The sequence below is a fragment of the Pristis pectinata genome, chromosome 22 (assembly GCF_009764475.1).
Source record: "Pristis pectinata isolate sPriPec2 chromosome 22, sPriPec2.1.pri, whole genome shotgun sequence".
Classification (NCBI taxonomy): Eukaryota; Metazoa; Chordata; class Chondrichthyes; order Rhinopristiformes; family Pristidae; genus Pristis; species Pristis pectinata.
In genome coordinates this window covers 16,737,899-16,763,806 of record NC_067426.1, presented here as the reverse complement: position 1 = coordinate 16,763,806, position 25,908 = coordinate 16,737,899, and the positions used below count along the sequence as shown (strand labels likewise).

The 25,908-nt window shown below is 36.5% G+C and overlaps 1 protein-coding gene across 8 annotated transcripts in view; it reads left to right on the top strand.

Moving 5' to 3' along the window:
• The window catches only part of LOC127581577 (homeobox-containing protein 1-like), a 55,513-nt gene extending 29,632 nt beyond the window's left edge, over nucleotides 1–25,881 (top strand). For 5 of the 8 annotated variants that reach the window (XM_052036050.1, XM_052036054.1, XM_052036052.1 and 2 more), the window contains 5 exons: nucleotides 1,538–1,685; nucleotides 3,510–3,592; nucleotides 5,007–5,102; nucleotides 5,798–5,892; nucleotides 12,920–25,881. In XM_052036050.1, coding sequence (XP_051892010.1) covers nucleotides 1,538–1,685; nucleotides 3,510–3,592; nucleotides 5,007–5,102; nucleotides 5,798–5,892; nucleotides 12,920–13,060 — 563 coding nt within the window. In that variant the 3' untranslated portion in view covers nucleotides 13,061–25,881. Of the gene's footprint in view, nucleotides 1–1,537; nucleotides 1,686–3,509; nucleotides 3,593–5,006; nucleotides 5,103–5,797; nucleotides 5,913–12,888 lie in introns of all 8 variants that reach the window. The other 3 variants (XM_052036055.1, XM_052036057.1, XM_052036056.1) reach the window with 3 other exon arrangements.
• Nucleotides 25,882–25,908: the final 27 nt, after the last annotated feature.

Below are 25,908 nucleotides of genomic sequence, written 5' to 3'. Positions count from 1 at the left end.
CAATTAGAATACATAGAGAAAATGCTTATCTGTATATGATGAGAAAATCCAGAACTAGTGGGTATACATTTAAACTAAAGCTAGTCTATTTGGAATTAAGCAAGAAGTAAATGCAGATTTTTTTTTCTCTCTGTCTCTCTAAGAAGGCTATGTATCCAATGTCAGTTTAAAATTTAAATATTCTGAATCTTTTTCAGTGGTGGATGTCAGGGGATATGAGAGAAAGACAGACAAATGGAATTGAAGTTCATAACAGCGGTAATCCAAGTGAATAACAGAAAAGGCTCATGAGGCTAAATAAGATATTCCTACGCCAGTGTTCTGCTGTGTCTAGTGTTGTTCTTGTTCCTTCCAGTTAATAGTACTTGAAACAAAGCAATGATTTTATTGGGATTTTTGTTGCTTGTCAATATTTGTAATAAGTGAAGCAGTACATCTCTGTAGGATGGCCCTTTTGTACAATACTGGAAGGCACATATAGTGCAGGGACCACACTTCAAATGTGAAAGTGAGGCAGAGTCACAGTGAGCTAAGTCTGGCAATTGACAGTCTATCCCATTCTACTATGAACAATTTAACAACATTTTCCCTTCTATTGGTTACCAGCCCATCCATGGATACTATATTTCAGGAAAGACCCTTTGATTCATTGGATTGCTTCTTGACAGTTAATTGCGGTTGGGATTGATTGCACTCATTTTCTTGGGCAGCATTATGGCCTAGCTCAATGCAACATGTGCCCCTCTCCATGAGTTATTGGGCCCCTCATCATACTGGACAGCCCAGGGATGGAGAAGTCTGGGGATTATCTTGGTGTTATTGTTGTTTTCTGGTGTAGACTTGACTTCTTCCTGTGCTGTAACAATTCTGTGCTTTATGTTTGAGGAAATTACTTGCATTAAATTGTAAAGTACACGTAAGTAATGCAACTAATAACTAAATTCCAACAGGGAAGGATTGGGGAACTGGTCCTTCAAGCTGCTTTCTTTTGACTACAGACGAGTGGAAGTAACCCATATATGTCCAGCACTAATTGCAAGGCCCTTCAGTGGCAGTGTTCCCCTCAGACTATTAGAACTCAGTAGCAGAGTGAAACATGTAAAATGGCCGTATCCACCTACAGATCATGTTGGCTTCCATAACAATACAAATAAAATACATTTCTATAATTGTGTAAACATAGTCATATCATGCTTCATAATGTAAGATATGTTTTTAAGAATGAACAGAAAACTGTTAGAGACAAACATTTCATCAATAGTCAGAATCAGGTTTATTATCACTGACCTATGTCCTGAAATTTGTTGTTTTGCGGCAGCAGTAAAGTGCAAGACATAAAGACATTAAAAATTATATTTACAAAAATAAATAAATAGTGCAATTATTTACTGCATTACATCTTCCTCTATGGGCTTTGTTAATTTTCCCTATTATAAAACTCAGCTATTTTCCATCATCTGGACAATGTTTGAAATAATTTAGTAAAATCAGCATAAATATAACCCTCTATCATTACCGTTTCTTTTTATCCATTTAGGTGCTACTTTAAGTATGAGGCCAGTTTCAACCACAACAACAGAAGATCCTGAGTGGCGATCAAATGTCAGTCCGGTGACTGGAAACTTTCGTCTCAGAAGAGGAAGTAGATTTACTTGGCGCAAAGAGTGCCTGTCTGTCATGGAAAGGTTGGTAGGAGGAAGGGTAGTGGTCATTTCAAGACTTCTTCATACCTGTGCATATTTGGATCTGTGTCATATATTAAGCTAGGCTGGACAAAGGATAATAGGTTTCCAGGTGCTAACCAACAAGTGGTGTGTTTGCATATTTCGAACTAGGGTGAATAAAGGTTGGTCTTGTGTCCAGATTTTCATAAGAAGAGCAAATGATGAATGATATTAATGGGGTTGCTCCATTTAAGGTATCGTGCAACAAGAGAAGAGAATTAAGGGATAAAAAAGTAAGGAGAAATTACAACTTGTCACCCATATCTGGTTGTTAATTACCATGATAGTAGCTGAATGCACCTTGTCTCAATAACATGAAATCTTGGAAACTCGTCACATAAAATGAAGCTATTCACACCCATCATGTTTGTGCCACCTGAAAAGTAGCTATTTTGGTTAATTCCACTTACCGACTCCTGGTCTGTAGTTTTGTAAGTTATGCCAACTCATATCCATTTGTTAAAATGTGATGGTGACTTCCTCCTTTACCATCCTTTCAGGTACCCACCATCCTGGGTGAAAAATAATTTCCTTAACTCCTCTCTAATCCTTCTAGATAAAACCTTATGTCTTTGTCCTCTAGTTATTAGCACCCTGTGTAAGAAAAGTAGGGTTTCCCTGATCACTGTGTCAATGCCTCTTAATCTTATAGACATCAATTAAATCTGCCGTCAGCTGCCTTTGTCCCAAAGCATACACAGTGATCATGACACGTTAATAATACCACTACTTTTGGCTTGTCGACCAGTTAGATTCTTTCACTTTATACAGTTAAAAATAAGTAATCAGAGCAAGAAAATTGTTTCCACTGGTAGGTGATACTAGAACTAGGGGACATAGTGTCAAGATACAGGGAGTAGATGTTGGACAGAGATGAGGACTAACTGCTTTACCCACAGAGTAGTGCATCTGTGGAATTCTCTGCCCACAGAAGCAGTAGAAGTTACCTCATTATATTTAAGACACAGTTAGATGTTTGCATAGTCGGGGAATTAAGGGTTATGGGGAAAAGGCAGGTAGTTGGAACTGAGTCCATGGCCAGATTGGCCATTATCTTATTGAATTGCGGAGCAGGCTCGACTGGCCAAATGGCCTACTCCTGCTCCTATTTCTTAGTTCTTATGTTATCCCCTGTGAAACACTAAAGCTTATTTACACTAGATGAGAATAAAAAACACACAGATACTGGAAATCTGAAACAAAAACTGAAAATGATAGAAACATTCAGCATGCCGGGGGCATCTGTGGAAAGAGAAACAGAGCCAATGCCTTTGAGTCTGATGCCCTTCATCAGAACGCTGCATTATTTGCATGAAAGCATGGAGCAGTGCTTCCTGGAGGAATGCTGGTTAAAGTGACCAGACTGACTGAGCTGTTGACACAACAGATCTCATTCAACTATTTTGTGCGATGTGAAGTTAATTAAAGATTTCTAGTCATGCCATACATATCAGATTGGTGGCTAGTTGTGTGTTGATTATATGTTTCTGGTCAAAGTATCATGGCCACCTTTGGCAGTGCAGAATTTGTGCCTTAGAATTCTTATTTACCAGAAAAAAACCACTTGAGAACTCAATTTACTTCACAGCTGGAGACTCACTGAACATAGGTTGAGCTTTATCCAACAGCCACATGTTTACAGATACTGCATAACCAATTTCACGTAAGAATGACACAGCATTTCAATATTTGTCTGATTTAATTGCAGTGATCTAAACATTATAATTAAAATATGCCAGCTTCAAAAAGTGTATCATTGTACTTTTTCATTTCAATACTTCACAGTTATTTTGGTGAAAATCAGTATCCTGATGAGGCAAAGCGTGAGGAAATTGCAAATGCTTGCAATACAGTCATACAAAAACCAGGTAAGCTGCATCTGCAGTCATTCATCATCTGCAGTTATTTTTTAAAAAAAGCAAGAAATCAGTGAGAAAAATTCATGAAGTGCCTAGTTTAATTTACGAGGTGTTGCAAACATCATTAAAGTACACAGCAGTATATTTTATTAATGAAAATTTGATTAGTGGTACAGCACTTGAGTTGAACACTTTGAAAATTATCTGTATAATATCTAAATTTCAAACCATGTACACTCCCAAATGAATTGTATTGTTTGTGGAAAGATTTATGTAATTAATATATGGGGAAAGTGTTATAACTGTGATGTAATTAGCATTTCGGTGAAAATATTATATCTGTGAGTTGTAGTTATGAAACTTTGACATGTAATGCTGTTAACTCCCAATACAAAGGATGCATTTCAATTTCTTTTAACCACTGAATGTTTTAAAATTTCACTTTGCTCCAAAAAATGTATATTCTCAAAAACGATTATAGATTTAATATGGGCAGCCATATGAAATATGCTATCTTGGGGAACTACGAACTGGAAAGATTGGCTGAGGATTTTAATAAAGCTGCTATCTTCTGTTCAATAATATAATATAGAGGGGATCCCCAGGTTACGAATGACTTGACTTACTGAAATCTGACTTGATGCCAATTCTCCAATATATATTTTTAAAGCATTTTTCAAGTTAGTAGTAATAAAATATTTCATGATATTCACTAATGACTGGATACAGTATATATTCCATTAGTTTAATTATGGGGAGTCTAAGGCTGATTATTCATTGAAATGAGAGAATTACAATTTGTATGTAGTATGATACAATATGAGTCACTATAGAAAATGGACATTTCCAACTTCTGAAGAAATTGGCACATGGATTGTCCTCGGAAACAGAACCCAGGAACTGCCTGTATATTAAATGATAGTTTATGGAAGAAAGAAGATTTTAAGTAGAGTCATTGTAAACAGAATAAAGTAATTAGATGGAAGATTAGATTAGCAGATCTATTTGTTAATGTGTACTTGTGTTTTCTAAAATATTTGTGATAAAGTTGCATGGAGTTCTGTTGTGCAAAAATACTGTGCTTTAAACAAAAGGGTGTATATCTGTGTTTGTACATGTCAATGTTCTGATCTTAGCCAAGCTTTTGCTGGAGCATACAGAACAGAAACAGGAACATTCCTTACAGTAAATTAGGAGAAATTTTAGATGGTCCATGGTGTCACTGTGGGTTCCTTTATAAACTTAATGGATGCCATGTAAGAAGAGCCTCAGAATAGTCAATGAGTTTGGATTCTTACCTTCAAATCTGGTTACTCAAAAAAAAATAGAAAAATGGTGATACTGGATAATTGCAATACTAAGTTTGTACATTTATTCTGTGATTTTATTTTAATACCTGTCTTTCCCTATATTCTTTACTCAGGTAAAAAACTATCAGAGTTTGAACGAGTTACTCCTCTGAAAGTGTATAACTGGTTTGCCAATCGTCGGAAGGAGATGAAGAGAAGAGCAAACATAGGTAAGGCAGTTACCTATGCCCTATGGTCATAAGGACAATCGATTTTAGATGATGTTTGTAGCTATTGAAACCTCAACCAGAATTGTTCTTTAAAAACTTTACTGTCCATAGAATATTTCCTCAGTACCTATATTTGTAGACTTGAATGTGAAGTGGATATTCAGTTTATGATCTCATCTAGTTTCAGCAGCTCTCCACTGATGTTTAGATGAAATATTAGCTGTGACATTACAAGAATCAGACAGACATTCAACCTGTAGCGCTGAAAACAAAACTGCACTGACCAGATGCAGTTGGAGTAAAACTTCTGCCATTCTGTTGAGAACTGACTCCATTGTTAAAAGTGGCTACATGGCAGCAACAGTTTCTTGGTGGAACTCTTTAATATTGTATTTCTTTCAAAATTAAATGAGTTGTAGACAAAAACTTGAGGTTCACAATAACTCAGTAGATATAAACACTCTAAGCAGAAGATCTTAAGTCTGCACTGATGCACTTTATTTCAGCTAAGGTAGCCAGAAAGGCACAGTGATTGGTGTCAGAACCTTTGGGGTTCTATTTATCAGTGCTATCTAATCATCCCTGCAAAAAAGCATACCTTAATGGATTCAGAATTCGATTTGCTTTTGAAAGGTACTTACATAGTTTTTATTTCAAAAGTTAAGTTTAGTTTCTGATCAATCTTCTTTTCAAAGAAGCAGCAATCCTGGAGAGTCATGGGATTGACGTGCAGAGTCCTGGTGGACATTCCAATAGTGACGACATTGAGGTCAACGACTACTGTGAGCAAGTGAGTCACGACTATTAGAGGTTAGAACTACAAAAGTTACTTCTTTAAATTTTTCTTTTTTAACCAGGAATGTTGAATAAATATGTTATAAACAATTTGTTATCAACCTTTAGTCTATGTCATCTATCAGCCATTTGTATAATGACAAACTAAAGCGTTTAATTATAGATCATCTAAGGTTAAGATGAAATCATTTATTCATTGGTAGGTCTTCACAAGAATTCTGCGATTCGTCACAGTATTCCTAGGGATAGTTAACTGTTACTATTTTGCTACAGTAAAATCATAAAGGATATTAATGCATTGCAAGTAGATCAGAGAAGATGTACGTAACTAAAATCTTCAATAGGCAGGTTATCTTATAAGGAAAGGTTGGGCAGGGTGGGCTTGTATCTGCTGGAGTTTAGAAGAGTGAAAGGGCACTTGTTTGAAACGTGTACAATCCTGAGGGGTCTTGACAGGGTAATAGGGAGATGATGTTTCTTGTGTGAGAATCTAGAAATTAGTTTCTAAGGGGTTGACCACTTAAAACAGAAATGTTTTTCTCTCAAGGCATGAGTCTTTGGGACCCTCTTCCTCAAAGAGTGGTGGAAGGAGAGTCTTTATTATTTTTAAGGTGGAGATACAAGTAGATGGATTCTTGATAAGCCGGAGGTGAAAGATTACTACAGGTAGACTGGGATGTAGGGTAGAGTTTACAATCAGATCAACCATGATCTTGTTAAATAGTGGAGCAGCCTTGATGGCTGAGTGGATCACTCCTCCCAATACATGTTTGTCATCACCTCAGTTCAAGGAGTTCCTGGCACACATGGGACTTGAAGGGCAATTGGAGGAGGAAATAAAAATAATTTATTTTTATTGCAAACTTTTGAAAAAACTTGGGTGAGGTGGGAATGTACTTTTTTTTTCAACAAAAGTACAGGGTGGTGCAATTTTAAAACCTTAAGACACATGGTGGTAAGATGTCAGTTTTCAGAGCTCAGCTTGACTACAGACTAGTGACTGTTGGTTTTGGAGTGATGTTGGATTGGAAGAACGTGTCTACCTTATGAATAGGAAATCTGAGAAAATGTCATTTATTAATAAAATTGGTGAAGAATTCTTGTACTTAGTGCCAAATCTTAGCCTCATCAGGAACATGTTGGATTGAGAAATAGAAAATGACTTTTAGGCCAAAGAAGCACAAGATTGTGGTTCCTGATCTCTACACTGTGATTAATGATTAATGGTAAAAAGTGGACACAAGATCTGGAGAGAGGTGATGTCTTTCATGATTTAAAAATAGTTGACGTTCATGCATAACTAATGACAACTATGTAATAGTTGATGAACAATCTGGAAGATGTATGCTCATCTAACCATGGAAATTATGAAATCTAATTTAATGGACGCAAGAAAACTATGATGAAAGTTAATGGATTATTCTTAAAAATCCGATAGTTTTGCTGATAATCCTTGAGGAAAGGAATTTGCTGTTTCTGTTCATTTTTGCTTGCATATGTTCAATAATGGTCCTTGTGAAACCATGGACAACCAACAATTGATAGCTTGCAAATATTCCGCCAATCTGCACCTGTAGACTGGTACTTTTAAAATAAATTGTATTCAATTTGGAGGACCTTGAAAGTATAATCCTAGATCTACTTCCTGACCATTTAGATCCTGACTCTTTATGGAACAGAATTCAAATACATTGGACCACTGCACTGGGGACTGACATTTTAGATTAGTTGCATCAAATGATGCTTTAGAAAGAACTATTTTATCACCTGGCTTGACACAATGGAGCAGAATTTCACCAAGTCATGCTGTTTCTTCCAGCATGGCTCTGGTGCAGTTTTTCACTGGGATCCAGGCTCTCAGCACTTCTGTGTGGTGGAGTGCAGCATAAGGGCTCTCTTAGCACATGTAACTGGCTGCAGTCACACAATGGCTTTGTCAATCATTGAGGTCTTGTCTTCAAGCTCACTAGCTGACAAAGCTGACACTTTTATTGAATGTATATGAATGTCTTTCACATGCAAAATCTTTTAGGACATGTCAAGAATATGTTTAAAAAATTAAAAACACATTTAAAAACAACTTAAAACATTCAAACTAATTAAATTAATCTTTTAAAAAAATGCTCCACCTCTCCCATTAGCTGATGAGATTGCTATAATTGCACAAGGTTAAATATGAGAGTTGGGAAGCTGCAGATGTTATGGCTGTCCCTTTGGCCTCTGTGAGGAATCCACTGGAGCAGCCAGAAGCATGAGCAAGAAAGGTGGAAAGTGCAGCTGAGTTTCAGTCCTCAGCATTGCTGGACAACACCCATGAATAATACAGGCATGTCCTGACATTAGTGCAGATGCTGAATTGGAAGACATGCCCATTGGTTGGCTCAATTTTAATAGACCATAATGTGCTATAACTTTCACAATAGAATTAGAACCTGTAATCCTGAACACGGCCTAGCCTAACTAATCTCTTCCAGTATACCTACAACATTTGCAACCACTGGACTATGTGGAACATTGCCTAGGTATGACCTAGTCATGAGTCGCCAACTTGAAGAATGAGTTTAGAAATATCTGTAATGTGATGGTCCTCATTAAGGATATGCAACCTCTGCTACCAAGTTGGAAACAATTCTCTAAGAAACTGGAATAAAAAATCTTTAATGTAATCACATTTTCTATTATCCTTACTATTCTGGACAGAGATTCTTTTGAACATTTTGCTTTTTGGTGCTTGATCCCTCAACACCAGGGCTAGGAGGTTTTGTATTACTTCAGGTTTCTAATTATCTATATTACACTATTTCAGTCTCTCCCTTGGTTAATGAGCATGTAAACTGATTTTGTACAAATCTGCAGTCTGCTTCTTCTCCAGTTAATCACATTCACAAACTAATTTGTTCCAATAACTTCAGTCTGTGTGGTTGAATCACAAACACCTTACCTGATTACTTCCTCGCTGGGATTGATATTTAATATTTGCAGTTTTGAAAAGTGGGGAGGTTGCTAATTGAGTAATTAGGGTGTTGAAACAGCTTTGACCTGATGTTTATATTTCTCTAATCATGCTGGTGTGTCATATTCTGATTTTTTTTTTGGTGTCACTTTTCACACTTTGGGTTCTCAGTCATGTTCTTTTGTACAATTTGTGACTGAATTGAAGAGCTTAGCTAATGTGCATCCATTAATTTGACATCAGTTCATCCAAGTAGCATTTGAATAAATTAGTTTAATGAATTAATTCAATATTTTGTTTAGTGACATTGTTTTATTTGTTAAATGCAACTTGGTGTTAAGTTGCACTGACTTTAGAAACCTTTGGGAGAACGAGAAAATGAGTCAAAAACATCAGATCCTGCATCCTTGGAATTTTTGTCAACATGTGGACACCGCCGTCATATCAGTTTGGCTTTAATGACAATTGCTTGTATTATTTTGTTGTTTTAATTTGCAAAGACCATTTCTCTGTTTAATGATGTCCCTCCTAAGCATGATGTCATAGAGGCTCTGTTGTAGATGGACATTGCCTAATCACCAATGAACATATTCTTGAAATACACTATCATATTAACACTGCATTTAAATCTGGTTATTTTCAGTATCCTGCCATTGATTCTTTAACAAGTTTCTAATTCTAAGCAGTTGAAGCTGCTTCTGAAACCAGCAGGTGCTAGATAATAGACTGCAAGGTGAATCTGATTCACACCTTCTTATCCATTCCCTTTATAGTATTTAAAATTGCATTTTTGGTTGAATTAAACCCTGATTGCATGGTGGTTCAGTTAACATGGAAGTGTTTATTTATCTGATGGTAGCTGACCTCTTTTGTGGTATTACTCCTGACAAAAAAAGTTCTGATCACATACAAAGACACAATCAGATTGGCTATCACATTTTGCAGTTGAATTGGCTGAAAACTGAACTTTTTGTCAGTTTTCAATCAATTGTTGCCCTTGTAAATGATTGGTGAGAGTATTTGAATGGGAGACAAAGAAGTATTATTGCTTTTAAGAGGTTAAAGAATTACAGCAATTTAAATAAGATTCTCACAAGGAATAAAAGACTGTGGGGAGAATAGACAGATAATGGTTGATTTCTATTTTAAAATACTTTTATAGTTTGGGATTAATAAATAGAAGTACCAAACAATTGATGCTTGAGGGAGTTTACTATTTGTTTATTCATTACACTGGTTAGTCTGGGCCATTTTTATTTTCTCGGAGTTAAGATAATTAATTTTAGTCCATTAGACTGGGCTTCAGAAACCGTGTTCAGCAATGACTAGAATGCTCATGGTTCTGAGGTGATAATACCTTCTAGTCAGCAGAGGTTATTCCTCTCTACTCAGCACTGAACTTCCCTTCTGCAATACGTCTAGCTTTGAAGTCTGAGACAAATGATAGACAATCCAGAAATGAAGCTGAACTAAAACTGTTTAGTCTTTACAAAAATATAAACTTCTTCAAGTAACGACACTGTTGAATTAGTGGAAAATTAGAGTTAGAGTAGACGGAGTCAGCTGAAAAGTTGCCAAAGGCATAATGACCTAATAACTATATGAGCTGCAAATTCTATGATTTCAAATACAGCACTGAGTATTTTGCAATCCTGTAATCACATGACAATAAAAAAAATGTGGTTGACATTTCTAGCAGAATAATTATTCTTTGTCTCAGCTTCACAGTCAGCAAGTAATACCTTGGGTCGTATGGGTTAAAGTAGCAAAAATTTTAAATGTTGTTCCTCAGTTGCTTTAAGAAGTTCTGAAAAATCTGTCTGGTGTAGTGCTAAATTGTACATACCAGAGGTTAACTCTGTAATACTCTCTAATGTAGCAGTTAGAGATACATCTTGGCCAGGAGAAGGAGATGAGTAGCTGCCAATTTTAAACATAAGAAATAGAACCAGGAATAGACCATTCAGCCTTTCATACCAGCTCTGTCATTTAGTAAGATCATGGCTGTATTTTACCTCTGTATAACTTTCCTTTAGTAACCCTATTTCCAGACTTTTTCATAGTATCCAAAAATCAATTAGTCTCTGCCTTGAATATACTCGTAACTGAGCTGTTGTGGAGAGAATTAGAAAGACTCACTATCCTCTTGTGGGGGGAGGGGACAGAATTGTGAAAGGCTGACCCCTTATTTTGAGATTGCAATCCTCATTAAAGACATTCAAGGAAAATATCATCTTTCATCCTTGCCTCTGCCTAGGCAAGCATCAAATGAACTTTTGACTGTTTCAATAAGATCACCTGTCATTCACTCAGTAGTATATGCTCAGTCTTAATCTCTCCTGGTAGGGCAAGCTCCACCACCCCTCCCCACCCCCCCCCCCGCCCCCCCAATCGCACATCACGGCGGGAGACCAGGATATTCCAGGACCCTATATAATTGGAGTAAGACATCTTTACTCTTCCATTCAGTTCCTCTTGGAGTAAACCATTTGCTCTCTAAATTGCTGTATCTCTCATTGATTTTCAGTTATTCATATACAAGGTCACCGAGGCCCCTCTGGGCTTCACTGCTTTTCAATCATTCACCATTTATATAAAAAAAATAGTGTTTCTATTTTTCCTACCAGTGTGGGTGAACTCATATTTGTCCACCTTTCTTAAACAGAGGGGTTATAGCTGTAATAGCGCTCATTGCTCTCCTGTAATTCTTATTGCAAAGTATCTCAATGTGGCCATTAGTCCAAGGAGATTGGGTTTTACTGGAAGGCTTAGTAGTGTTAGCAGTCATGGGTTGAGCATGGAGGATTACTATTTTAGCTACTGGAGGTTTATCAGCTCCTGTGGAATCATCCCTCAGCACAAGTTAGCATCTTTAGAACCAAGGATAAAAACATGCCGGGGGAGGGGGGGGGATGTGGGGTGGGGGAAGCTTTTCAAAATGATATTTAGTATATTTACTTCTTTTCAAAGCACCATGATCCAATGTTAGTTTACAAATGGAAAAATATTCACAGAGAGTAGTACCTCAGAACCAGACTGACTGGAATGAAAATCAATCTGGATTAGAGACTTACAGATGCACAGTGTGAAAACTCGTGTTTTTACAAATCAGAAGTCTCATTAACAGATTTCTATTAATGGAGTAAATGTTATGAAGCAGGGACTGCAATAGACATTGGTATTTGTGTTGAAGTGCTTTTGCACAAAAACAAATATGTATGCTCTGATATCTTAAGGCACCTCAGGTGTTATCATACAAAATTTGGAAACCACAGTGGTTTCACCATTGTATGTATTATCAAATCTGCAAGACTGGTTTACACTCCAGGGTAGTTGTTAGAAACCAATGTTCATGATACTTGTTTTTAGTGAATAGGGTTGGCCATCAATGCTGGATAATATTTGCAATAATGATGCCCCAAAACTCATTGCATATTAAAAAAAAAACTTAATGTTTGGTTGACGTTCTTAAAATAAAGCATTCTTTGTCTCCACAACATGTTGCTATTAATATAGAAAAATGTGCTTTGTAGAAGCCTTACAGTTGATTCCAGTCCCAAGTGGATACCTGATAAGATTTTGTTTATAATAAGGCTGAATTAAGAAGAATGGCTGATTATTTTCTGTTCTTTTTAAAAACAACATATACATTTATTCAAATATGAAACATTAAAAAGCACCCAGATAACATTTTTGACAAACCAGATTCTTTATATTTAAAGTTCCATTACTCAACTACCAACAGGTGCTATATTGTTATATCAGGACCAGGATGTCAAAGAATTTTGAGTATTCACAGCCAAAGATATCCCCAATAATGATGAGAAATGACATGAAATGCTCATGAAAATCAATTGGGGGGAAAAAAAAACACTTTACTTGTGGGTATTTTAGATGGATTGGGTAGTAACTGGGTCAGTTGCATTGCTGGCAGAGTTTATCTGTAACTCACTGTACAGACACACAACATATCTTAATTCTTAACTGTCACATTATGTTTGATTTTGTTTGTTTATTCCTGTGCTACTTATATGGCAGTTTGTGTTTCCCCCTCTCCTCCCCTTCATAGGATGAAAATACTTGTCATAGTGACCATCAGCAAGATCCCATCTCATTGGCTGTCGAAATGGCAGCTGTCAATCATTCAGTCCTAGCTTTGGCCGGCCAGGGTGGAAGTGAGATCAAGACAGAAGCAATCGACGATGATTGAACGTAAGGCTGAAGGCAATCAGGATTATATAATGTTATAGACTATAGCCACCTTCTTCCCTATTATATGTACTGTTCTGCAACAGACTATTAGATGTATATTTATCATTTGGTTGTTCGCTGTGTGTTAAATTGAAAGAAAAGTTCTCATTTTTTTATAGCTGCCAATGTGATCATCTCATATTAACATATCAGTGAATAGAAGTTGTCAGGTGTGACTAGTGCTAAGGTTTGCTGACGGCTAACTGTGAACTCAAAAAGGAAACTTTTTTAATGTATTACTGCACATTACTCAATACAGTTGAAACTATTAGCTGAAGGCAAAATAAAAGCATTTTCTATTTTCTAAATTTTACATAGCTAGTTTTTTATTAGTGAGGTACGAACAAAAAGTCAAACCAGACTAAACTGGCCCGAAGTCAAAAGTTATAAGGGCCCAGAATACACACACTGCAGTTTCTTCAAGGTTCCAGCTTCTGGAAACTGAGAAACATATGGCTCCATATGTCCCATGCTAGATTTTGGACTGGGTGTTTCAGATTGGTCATTGTTCGTTGGCCCCTACTTTCCAGCCTGTTTTTAAAATCAGAGCTAGGGTAGTTATCATACAGTCAAGTCCTATATAGCCATTCCCTGGTCAAATCACTTCCTTTCCATTCTATTTTTACTTTAAATAAAAATCCATTTAATTGTGGAAGATTTGGTTGCACTTCAGCTTGCAGGCGTCCTCTGGATGAGCTTTTAACCGCCTCTTCATGTCTATTTGTGCTTGCAATTAAATGATGACATTTATAGTAACCAAACATTACATTTTGGAATTTGCATCATAGGTTAAAGAGGAACAAAATGTTTGGATCTGACAGACCTTTTGAAAGGGATAATTTTGCCAATTTCCACTCCCCAGAAGCAAGGTTCTATTTAATGACAGTGAAAAGCTATTCACTGTTGCAATGATCTCATGAATGTAATAGTCATATTCCCTATAATTAAGGTCTGTAACTGCAGTACCATTTTTTGAGGTTTTTGTTGTATTTAGAGAGTTATAAACATTAATCCAGTATCCAGTTTGATGTCAAGAAAAGTTCTCTTACTTGATTTATCAAGAGGATAGAACAAGCAATGACAGTGTGAAGTGTTCAGAAACTATTTGCTGAAGGTCTCCCCATAGCTAGAAGAATTTTCTCAATGCCATAGAGGTTTCATTATAGCGAATACTAGAACATCTTCTAACAAGTCTATGTAAAACAACACTGTTGTTTTAAAAACTTATACTTCTGGATTTTTGGAAATTGGTGGTCAATAAAACAATGGCTGCATTTAGCACTGAGCCATATGGGGATTCCCAAGTACGCCAGGGCTGTTCCATTCACTATCAAAGTTTATCTTCTGTTGCATTGGCTGAGGCATGCTATCCAAGAAATAGAGGTTCCTAGTGGCACTGCTGTATTTACCCATTCAGATGGACAACGGGTAAAGAAGGTTAACAGCAAATGGGATGGGTGTCTAGCTGAACACTGACAGTATTGGGGATTGTCAGATTCAAACTTTGTGCTCATTTGTAATCTGGTTTCCCACAGAACAAGAAACCCAAGTGACTTCATAACTGGCTTTTTGATGCCATAAACTTGCTTAACCAGATGTTTAGTTTGTAATGCAGTTTTCCACATCTCCCAAAGTTAAATTTGCTGAAAAATTTAAGTTATTGATCACTTTGCAAATGTTTCTTTACCCCAAATTCACCCCAAGGGATAACTGCTGTTCCCCTTTAAGCTTCTGTTGCTGAGGGAAGCTTCTGAGAAATTAAGCAAAATTCCTAGTGGAATTTTTTAAAAATGCCATAGCCATGGATTCAATTCTAAATAGTAATTAAACAAATTCACAAGCATTCCTGCTTCCAGTGAAATAGTTTAGTAAAAAAAAATTATCACATTGCGTTTGCAGAATTAGCATAGAATCTAGAAACAAGCTGGTCTAGTTCCAGTCTATAATGATGCTGGTTGCTAAACTAACAACAGCCTGGATCTGTCCTCGTACGTTTCAGTGTTGCATAAATTAATGTGATTGGTGGTTATGCCTGCAACACTGGAAAAAAATGTTATTTTAATTATTACCAGAGTCAGTATTCTAGATATTCTGCCCTTCAGATTAATGCTGCACAATGAAAGCTTCAACTAATTTCAACCATGTAGCTAAAGTATTATGATGACCCTTATCAGTTTCAGATATTTATTGCAGTCATAGACTGCCTCAGCTTAGTCTACAGTTTGCTATAGGTTAATCTCCAGGATATTGCCTTTATAATGTTGTAATTAATACTTTAGTGTTGAAACATTAACCAACTTTAACAATGATAGAAAATTCTGGACATACCCATCAGGGTCGGGGAGCGTTGGGGGAGGGAAACAAGAGTTATTGATTCACATTGATGACCTTCCGTTAGAACTAGAAAGAGTTTGTAAACAAGCATGTTTTGAGTTACTGAGAGGAGGTTTTCTGACCTTCCCTACTTCTGAATCAATAACTCCTTCTCCCTCTACAATTGCTCCCTAACTAAATGAGTAGTTCCAGCATTCCCTGGTTTTATTTCAGATTTCCAGCAACTGCAGATTTTTTTTGCTTTTTGAACAAACTTTCACATTTATTTTGCCCTTGTTACAGTAAAAACAAGGCCCTCAAATGGCATTCTTTTGTATGTAGTTTTAAGGGAGCTTCTAACTCATGTTTTCATGTGTTTAAATCCTCATTAGGACAGTAGACACATGTCATACAAATATTAATACAGGTCCTCCTGGGATACAGCAGGGTTCTGTTCCTGAGAACTGTTCAGGTTCCTAACAGTTCACAAGTCGGAAATGCGGCCGGGCAAACAAAGTTCCCACGTGGTGAAGATGCCTGCAGAGGTGGGTTGTCCCTTAGGAATAGATAGTCTAGAGAAGCATTTTAACTCTCGCTTTACCATTCTTAATAATAAATTTAATATTAATGAATTTAGCCCCAGCCTATCTCGGGCTAATAATATCCTTTTAAAAGATTTTACTGCAGATGAGGTTTTAAAAGTTATTGACAATTTTAAAAAATGACACTGTTGCTGGCCTGGATGTTGTGTCTCTAGATAGGATTCGCAACATGGACATCAATGTGTTGACTAGAATGTATTCTTCTTGGGTTCGATGTGGCAAAATTCCAGCCAGTGTCAAGAACAGTTACCTGCAGCCCCACCGCAGCCAGCAAATCCATCCCGTCAGTCTCCCAAATGCTCATTCATATGTATGGGCTGTACTTAAGTCGGTCGGGCATCGGCAAGCTGGGGAGGACCTGTAATTGTACTTTGTATCCTCAGGGACACTAAGTTTTGAAATCACCTTCAATGGACGAGAGAAGGAAATGAAATTTTAAAACAGAATCATACACAATCTGTGCGATGTAACTCACTAAACGTGAGTGGGTAATCTGTAACTTATGATCTTGCTGTTCATAAGATACAAATTCACTTGCATGAATTTTAATGAAAACTGCATTTTGTAATTTAACATGCAGGATTCTATATATCCTCAAAAGCATTAATAACCTATTGACAACAATGCCCAGGATTAAAATATAACAGTAATCAGAACTTATTGACTCGAGGCACGCTGCTTCACTATAAATGTTACCTTTGGGATATGCACAAGGTTAAGATCAGAGTTAAATCTAATTCTATACAAATATTCATTTCAGCTTTTTGAATATATATATATGTTCTAGTTTTAATTCATCAAAATACAGGATTATTGCATTATTTAATGTGATAAGATCATAAGTACTAACTGGAAATCTAGATAGTGAATGCAGTCAGTATTTTTGCCGTAAGTGGTATTTCCAATCTGACAGATTTGCTAACAAGAACCTGGAATAATCTTCTCCATGTCTCCTGTCAAACCATGATTCATATCTGGTAGGAGATGGTTTATGAGCAAAACTAAAGGATTCTGACTTTTAAATGAAGCTATAGAAAACTTTCAATTAATTAATTTTATGAAAGTATTTGGTTTAAAAATAATTAAATTGATGTCACCAAGTTAAGCAATAATGCATTTTGATTAACAAGTGAATTCAGACTTATTTTCCTATTTCCTATGGAACTTGGTAAATTAAGTGGTTGACTACATGAATGGTTGTCTTTTGATTGGATCTCCTGACTGGATCAGAATTATCAGTTATCTGTATGTATATCATCTGTAACTTTGTGTTCCAGTGAGCCACTTCAAAATAGTTGAGGGGGGGGGGGGGGGTGGCGGCACAGTAGCATAGCGGTTAGCATGACGCTATTACATCGCCAGCGATCGGGGTTCAATTCCCATCGCTGTCTGTAAGGAGTTTGTACATTCTCCTGTGTCTGCGTGGGTTTCCTCCGGGTGCTCCGGTTTCCTCCCACATTCCAAAGACGTACGGATAGGTTAATTTGGGTTTTAAAAATGGGCATCGCTGACTTGTTGGGCTGGAAGGGCCTGTTACCAAACTGTAAATAAAATTTAAAATTTAAAAACAACTGGCTCATCGTTAAAAGATACAAGTAGTTTTATAAGGTTATTTCTGGATTAATTACTCAGTTATTTTTGTAAAGTTCAGTAATACACAAACTTCCAGACAACACACGGAATAAAACTGTTCATTCCTCCATGTAAGGAAGGCAAAATATTGTTCTTAAAGTATTACATACTGAGCAGAATTGCACCATGTAGAAATGTTTTTTTTTGAATGGAGAATACTGAACAATGTATTCTTTTTTAAAAAAAAAGTGCTGCTACAAGGCATGTGCCTGGCACTAATTACTGATCATAATACAAATGCAATTATTGATGACAGACTGATGGAATTCTCTCTTGTGCTCTTTCTCCCTCTTTCACCCATCACTGTCTCTTCCAGCATTCAAAAATAGGAAGGAACTTTAAGGTCCTGTGCTATTTACATTAGAGTCATAGAGCAATACAGCACGGATACAGGCCCTTTGGCCCAACAAGTCTATGCTGACCGTGGTGTCCACCCAGCTGGTCCCATTTTCCTGCGCTCAGCCCATATCCCTCTAAGCCCCGCCCTCCATGTACCTATTCAAGTGCTTCTTAAATGATACTATTGTACCTGCCTCAACACTTCCTCTGGCAGCTCATTCCGTATCCTCACCACCCTCTGTGTGAAAAAGTTGCCCCTCAGGTCTCTTTTGAATCTTTCCCCTCTCATCCTAAATCTATGTCCCCTAGTTTTGGACTCCCCTCCCTGGGGAAAATACTGTTACCATCCATCTTATCTATGCTTCTCATATTTTTAAACACTTCTATAAGATCGCCCCTCATTCTCTTAAGTTCCAAAGAAACCGGACCCAGCCTATCCAGTCTCTTTGTAACTCATGTGCTTCATTCCAGGCATTGTCTTGCATTGATGGGCAAAACTCAATAAATCACTAATAACACTTCCATAACTTTCTAGTAAGCTATCCACTGTGTGCAACAGTGCAGTAGTTGCACAGAACTTAACAATGTGCATTCATATTCTTATCAACTATTTCAAAGGTGATCAACAAAAAAGGTCAAGATGAGTTTTATACCACTGAAACTTGTTTAGAGGCAAGGATACCTGGCTGAACACAAGAAAAAATAGGCTGTAATGGCTGAGAGTGGGGAATTAATTGGACCCAGAATATTTGGTCTTAAGGTGATAGTATGTTTTGAAAAAAAATGTGATCTGGACAGATCAATAAAGGTGCCAGATTTTTGTGGGGCTTTGAAGTCATTTGGGTTCTCAAAATCCAGTAATGATTCAACCTCAAAAATTTGCTACCTTTTTTTAAAAAAAGTGCATGTAATGTAAAATTAGGATTAGATTTGATTGTGATGCCTTCCACACTTGATTAACTTCCCACTGCCAGCTAGTATTTAGGAATGGCCACTGGGGGAGATACCAGAGCTACAGGTGCCTATTGAATTGTGATCCATTGGAGCTGGTCAGGGACCAATGAGAAAACAGGTTGTTAAGAGTGAAATGTAACATTATAAGCTGAGACGCAGGATATAATTGTAGTGAATATGTTGAGAATGAGTAACAAATGGAAATAAAACATTTTCAGACATAGAGACTGCAGTAATGAAAACAGAAAAAAACTAGAAATACTCAGGCAGAAACTGAGGAAAGAGAAACGGACATAATGCATCACTTTGATTGCTTTCCACCAAAACTATTTGTTTCTGGCAAGCCCATCAAATGACTAAGCAAATAAAGAAATTGTACTTGGGAGACACAAGAGACTGCAGCTGCTGTACTCTGGAGCAAAAAACAAACTGCTGCTGGAATTCAGTGGGTCAGGCAGCATCTGTGGAAGCAGAGGGATGGTCGATGTTTCAGGTCGAGACCCTGAGTTCCTCCAGTATTTTGTTTTTTGATCAAGAAATTGTATTTATATAGCCTGTTTCATGTCCTGGCCTGCCATAGTGCTTTGCAGTCACTCTGTTATTACTAAAATACAATCACAGTTGCATAGTAAGCAAAAACATGAAATTTGTGCAAAGATCCCACAGGTAACTGGAGATGAATGACCAGTTTATTTTTAGTGGTGTTGACTGAGGGAGGAATGTTGCTCAGGACACCAAGATAGCAACATTTCATTCCTTTAAATACTCTGGTGAGATTTTTTATATGAGCTGGCAGACAGGACAGATTTGATTTAACAGCACCCCAGACAATGCACTGAAGTGACAGCCTGTGTTTAACCCCTATGGTGAAATTTGACTCGGAGATGAAAGAGTTACCACTGAGCCCAGTAGATAATATTAATTGCACTGATACAGATAAGTATTTTAAATGGGTATATCATAGTACACAATATGCTCTGCAGTCAACTTCTAGCACCGATGTTGTCAAGCTTTGCAGCTTCTACAATGGCATGTATATTTTTAAGGATTCTTTCCAGTGACGAAATGTACTGAAGCAAGAGCACCCTCTGGTGTTTTATATACATTCTGCAGGCACAAGTGTAAAATATGTTTTAACCATTCCTTTTGGATGGATTCTTACACCTTGCAAATGTGATATGTTTCCTAATGGAAGTATCTTATAGTCCCTTTATATACTTTTTTTTTAACAGCCATATACATTTCCTAACACCGAGAAAGACCAATTGAATTGTTGAGTCTATGCCAGCTTTTTGCTGGAGCATCAAAATTAATCTTCCTGTTTCCCCACATCCTGTCTCTTCCCTTCTTTGCTATTAAAAGATGTTGTGGTTTCTTCCTCAATCATTCCCAGAACAAAGCATTCCACAGTTAAACATCCTGCACAAGGAAATTTCTTTGCTGTGACAGGTCCTTGGAGTAGGTATCAAATTTGAGGCCTTGATCTCATTTAGATCAGTAAACTATTCCTTCGCATCTTCACAGTCATACAGCACAGAAACAGGCCCTTCAGCCCACCCTGTTCATGCTGACCCATTTATACAAACCCCAATCTTTGGCTGCATAGCCTGTGAAAGTGATACTTCCATTAGGTGCACATCCTAAGGTATGAATGTTTAGAGCCTTAACTTGCATAGCAAAAAGAATCTGTAAAATCAATGTGTGCTTTAGAGACTCAGTTGCAGGACCTTTCCAAAATACTGCCAGCCCTGTCATCACTGTTGAGGTAGCAAAATGATACTCAAAACTGCACACAGTAATCTGATAATGACCTTGGTGTTGCCCTCTATAAATTTTCTGCAATTAATAGGACTCTATATGCATCAATGAAGTGCCATTTAAGCTATTAAAATGTTAACCATTTGAATGTACAATCAGAACCATGGAAACTTAGCTTAATTAATGATGTTTGTATAGTGTTTCTGCCCATAAATGCCCCTAAACAACAGAGTATTTGCTGTCGTGAGACTGTGCTTGGCTCTTGAGTTGAAGATGTTTTTTGTTAAAAAGTGAAGAAAGAATTAATTAGTTAAAACTGAAACAAATTAGTTTGTGTACAGTTAATTGATTTCATACAGGGTACCGGTAGGTTTGGTAGAACTAGGCTAAAGACCTGTACCGCGGAGGGCAAGGCATAAACCAAGGTTCTTGCTTCTATTTGCTAACCATGTTGTAATAGGAGAAATTCAGCTCAACAGCTCCAACAAAGTGAAAAAAGATGCAAGTACATTACAAGCGGAAAACTAGTTCAAGACAGCAAAGTTAAGTGAAAATAACAATGTAAAATTGTCAGTGCCCAGCTATTTTTGATGATGGTTGGATTCATATTTAGGGAAAAATATTGAAAATACAGGGAAGATTGCAGGAGGCTGTGACTTTTCTGTTGGGTTAAATTCTCAAATTCAAAAATTCTCAGCACTCATAACTTCAAGTTCGTAAGTTCCTCTTCTGAGGAAAAGAAGGAAAGTTGTGAGCAATTATAAAACCACAGTGCACTTCGACTATCATTCAACAACTCAGCTACCAGCTTTGTGCACTTTATTTTACGGAGATAAATATATTCCACAATTACACTTTGACAGCGAATTTTAGGGGAACAGTGCAAAATGATTTTAACAACTCAATTTTATCCTATTTATTGTTTTTATAACACACTTCAAAGTTGCCTTTTCCCTTCCCAAGAACTTGGCTTTCCAAGTGTTGACAACATTAGGTTGTTGAAATGGATATTTCTGTACCATTGTGGGAAATCTGCTTGCTTCTGAACACTAATGCTGTCCATTCTACCCCCCCCCCCCAAAAAAAACACTTTTGTGGATTTGTAGGCTCATAAGCATCATTGCATTTTTTGTTTAACATGTGCCTCAAAATAATCACCATAAGCAAATACTCCACAATGGTCATTTCAACTATTTAAATGTGCCCAGGTGACCTGTATCAGCCTCAGATCAGTATAACTGTCACTGTACCACTTGTGACACAAATGATGGACAACAACAAAAATGTCCTACTTTTGAGCACAAACCAACTTTCATCTCAACCTCTCCAGTCTACCGATTCCATTAGGCATGTAACCACCAAGTATTCTTCAGAGCTCAGAAACCTTTGATGGATCAACTGGGGAGGGCCCTAATTGCTGCATGTAAGAAATCAGAAATGTTTTTGAAGATATCCCAGGCCCCCTATTTGTAGTTCAAATGTTATTTATATTCATGCATATAAACCTCCTACAAATCTTGGTCCATTGGGCTAAAACACTAATATTCACAGAAGCATACTGATAACAACTGCTGCCATCTTATTCTGTATGGCTAGATGACCAGACAAATGCACATTATTGTAGTGAGGTATTAGAGACTTTACTTTGCACCTTGTCTTTGGCATTCCTTCTCCATCAGGTTCATCTTGATACACCTGCCCTCTCAAAAAATACATTTGTAAATTGCTTATTGATTTTCACAGGTAAAATAATCAAGTTTGAAATCACGTTTTTGGGCAGAAGCTTGTAATTGAAAATGTGCATTTTCCGCTAAAAGTGCTTCTGTTATTCTACTTTGCTCACTTAAGATATCATGTGGTTTAACCTCTAAACTTGTACTCTGTGATCTTTTACCCGGTCAACCACATGGATTGTCAGTCTGTTAACTGACAGTTGTTTTCATTCTCCAGTTTTGTTATGATAAATCAGTTCTTGCAGTTCAAGTAACTTTTCAAATACAACTAATTCTTTGCAGAAATGTACATGAGATGGTGGCAGGAATCCATTTAAAAACTCTGATCTATTTAAATGAGGAAAGGGGTGATGACTGGACGGACTTGACTTTACTTTTGGAGGCTTTATTTTCCATCTTGTCTTTGACATTTCTGACATCTGAAGTTCTGAGTGGTACTGTAGTGAGTCTGGGACCAGGTTAGCTGCCCAAACTACTACTTGGCTCCAAAGCACTTCAGGATGTACTGAGACTGTGAAGACCTGTTTCTGACAAGTTTTTGCTTTGAGATCTGGAATTTGGTGATTAGAAAGTAGCATTTGCATTTCTTGAAAGGTGTGTTTAAAGTTTTAAGCCAGGAAGGTCATTTATTTAAGAGACCTACCCATTTATTAGAATAGTATTGTTACTACCTTGATTAATGGTAATGTGAAATGACTGCACAGTTGATGTACATTAAATGTTCACAATCCTGATAAAACTTAAATTTTTCAAATTCATGAGTAAGTTATATCTACAACCAAAAGTTGTGGCTGTGACCATTTTACAAATTAAAGCCATAAACTAAGACTTAGATCTACCAGTATTAATTAATGAAGAAAATATACTTTAGACTAGAAATTGTGGAATCCAAAATGTGTTCTTTACCCAAACTCATTTAACCAGTCACAACAAATTAGAAGTTTTAATGCTGTAGACCTCAAAGTAAAATTTCCACCAACAATGTACAGTAGATAGACAATTGTTTTTAATACTCTGCCAATGTGAACATAAATTTAAAAATAAACTGTGGAGGGTGGTGAAATTTAATGCTAAACATTTAAATTTTTAAAAAATAGTTTAAATTGCCTCATCATATTTTGTTCCTTAATGTATGATATCACATGGTTTTATTTATTTTAGGTGAAGTTTGTACAAATAATCCCCATACTCATTTTTTTGCCCCACCTAATAGAGATGGAGGATAGTGTAAGATTACAGTAGCATACACATGGAAATTTGATTATTTATTAGACCGACGTGGAGATTTGACATTCAAAACAAATTCAGAAAAACCTGACTTGGAGTGGTTGAACCTTGAATTTTTTTTTTAAATTTGCACTATTGGTCAATAGAAAAATACAGTATTATTATATCCAATTCTACCAGATTTCAAGAGTGTACTGTGAGCAGTGTGTTGCACTTAACTTTGTATCCTATTTCATTGTCTGGTTATTTAAAAGACAAACTTGGGTTGCTCCCAGCTAGTAATTTCTGTGAAAGACTTCAGTTAAATGTATAACAAAGACAGGTTTTAATTCTATAGTTTTGCAAGATAAATATGTATATACACATCCAAACTGTCAGTGCTGCCCACATCATTTTCTTGGTCTGAGAGGGTGATTCACCAGTTAGTCAGTGTAAATGTCATATTTCTAAGGTCTATAAAGATGGTCCAAATGCATCTAATTATTGTAAATAATTTTTAAAGCACTTTTTTAAAATAAATTACTTTTTGTACTCCAGTACGTTTAATGTATAAAACTAGATCAGTTGCATACTTAAGAGAATTATACAAAGTACGTAATTACACTGCCCACAGCACAACAAATACTTGTAGACCTCCTCATTGACTGGATTAGACCAGCTTCTCAGTGCAGCTTGAAGCAAAACAGAAAATGTCTAATTGTGGCTTCTGTGAAAATGTCTAGGGGAGCATCTTTCTTTTCCTGTACAGTTTACAAGCATTACATGTAATTTTGCTGTAAGTTACTTTCAGGTAACTTTGAAATACTGTACACTGTAATATCATTACTGTTAAAATTAATTTTTATGCACTGTATTTAAGTAACTTTTCACATGTTCCTTTATCTAGTTCCAAGGAAATACAGGACATCTTGTATCTGTTTAACTAAACTTAAGATTCTACAAAAACTCTAATTATAGATTTAGTAGTATCTGTTAAACTAATGTAGCAAAACATGCTTGAAAACATTTTTCAGTTAAGCTTGTACTAAAATTCAGCAATGCCAACTATGAATGTGTATTTACTAATTTGTTGACAAATCTACTGCCATATTAGTTAAAGTTCAGGTTATTTTTCACTTAAGGGCACTTGTTAGTGTCAATGTTATGTCCAGAGGTTAACTGTATCTACATGTACAAAAATATGCAACAAAAAATTGACCTACTGAATTATCAGCTATTGATGTTACTATAATATTGTGGAATTTATAAAAGTAGCCATGTTCTGTTTACTATCTTTTTTAAAAAAAAATACACTCCCCAATCCCGCAAGTGGTCTTTTACCTCCTTCAGTTGAACATGTAGGTCAGCCAGCAGCAGGTTTCTATAATGATGATGCCTATGCTTCTTTCTACTCGACCATCAGGTGTACTTTTTTACTTTTTTGGGGTCAGGGGAGGGGGTGGGGGGTGGGGGTGGGGGTGGGCACGGTATGGATGGCCGAAATAGTATGGATGGCCTGTAGCAGTTTAATTCCCCTCTGTTAATGTAACTGCAAGGCAGTGCACCCGATAGTTGAGAATGAGAACTGAAGGTGGTCATCAGAAGCTTGGCTGTGGATTTGACTGCAAGCTGAGCACTTGAATTTAAACAGGATATGTTGAAAATCAAAGATCAAAACCACAGAACTGTAAACCAAGCATCTGACACTACAGGAACAGGATCAGTGTTCATCATGCAGTGCATGATGGCACATTAATGGAGTAAAATACCCTTCCATACATTGTCCTAGGAAAGTGACTGGAAATAAAAGGAAAAGGGAAAAGTTTAAAAAAAAAATTGGTTTATCTGTATCCTGTGCTTGTGTATCCCATCCTTTGTTCTGTGTCCATACATATGCTTCCATATGTATATAATTTGTAGTTAATGGTCTGGATTAGTGCCTTTTGACAGTAGACTGTTATAGAACCCAATTTATAGTTTTTGTATATTTTCATTAATTGAATTTTTGGTTAGCTCAAATTTTCTTTATCCCAATAAAGCAATAAGTATGTTCAAATAGACTTGCTCCTTTTCTTTGGAAAAACCTAAAATTCTGAATTATGTATATATTGTCATTAATTCTCTGACTTTATCAAAATTAGAATGTTTGTTTCCATATGTACCTTATTTTGATATAATGGATGATTTAGAATAATTTTTAAGGGACAAACAGAAATATGCTTTATGTCTGAATATAGTTAAATATGATTCTTAAGTGTTCAAATGCAGAG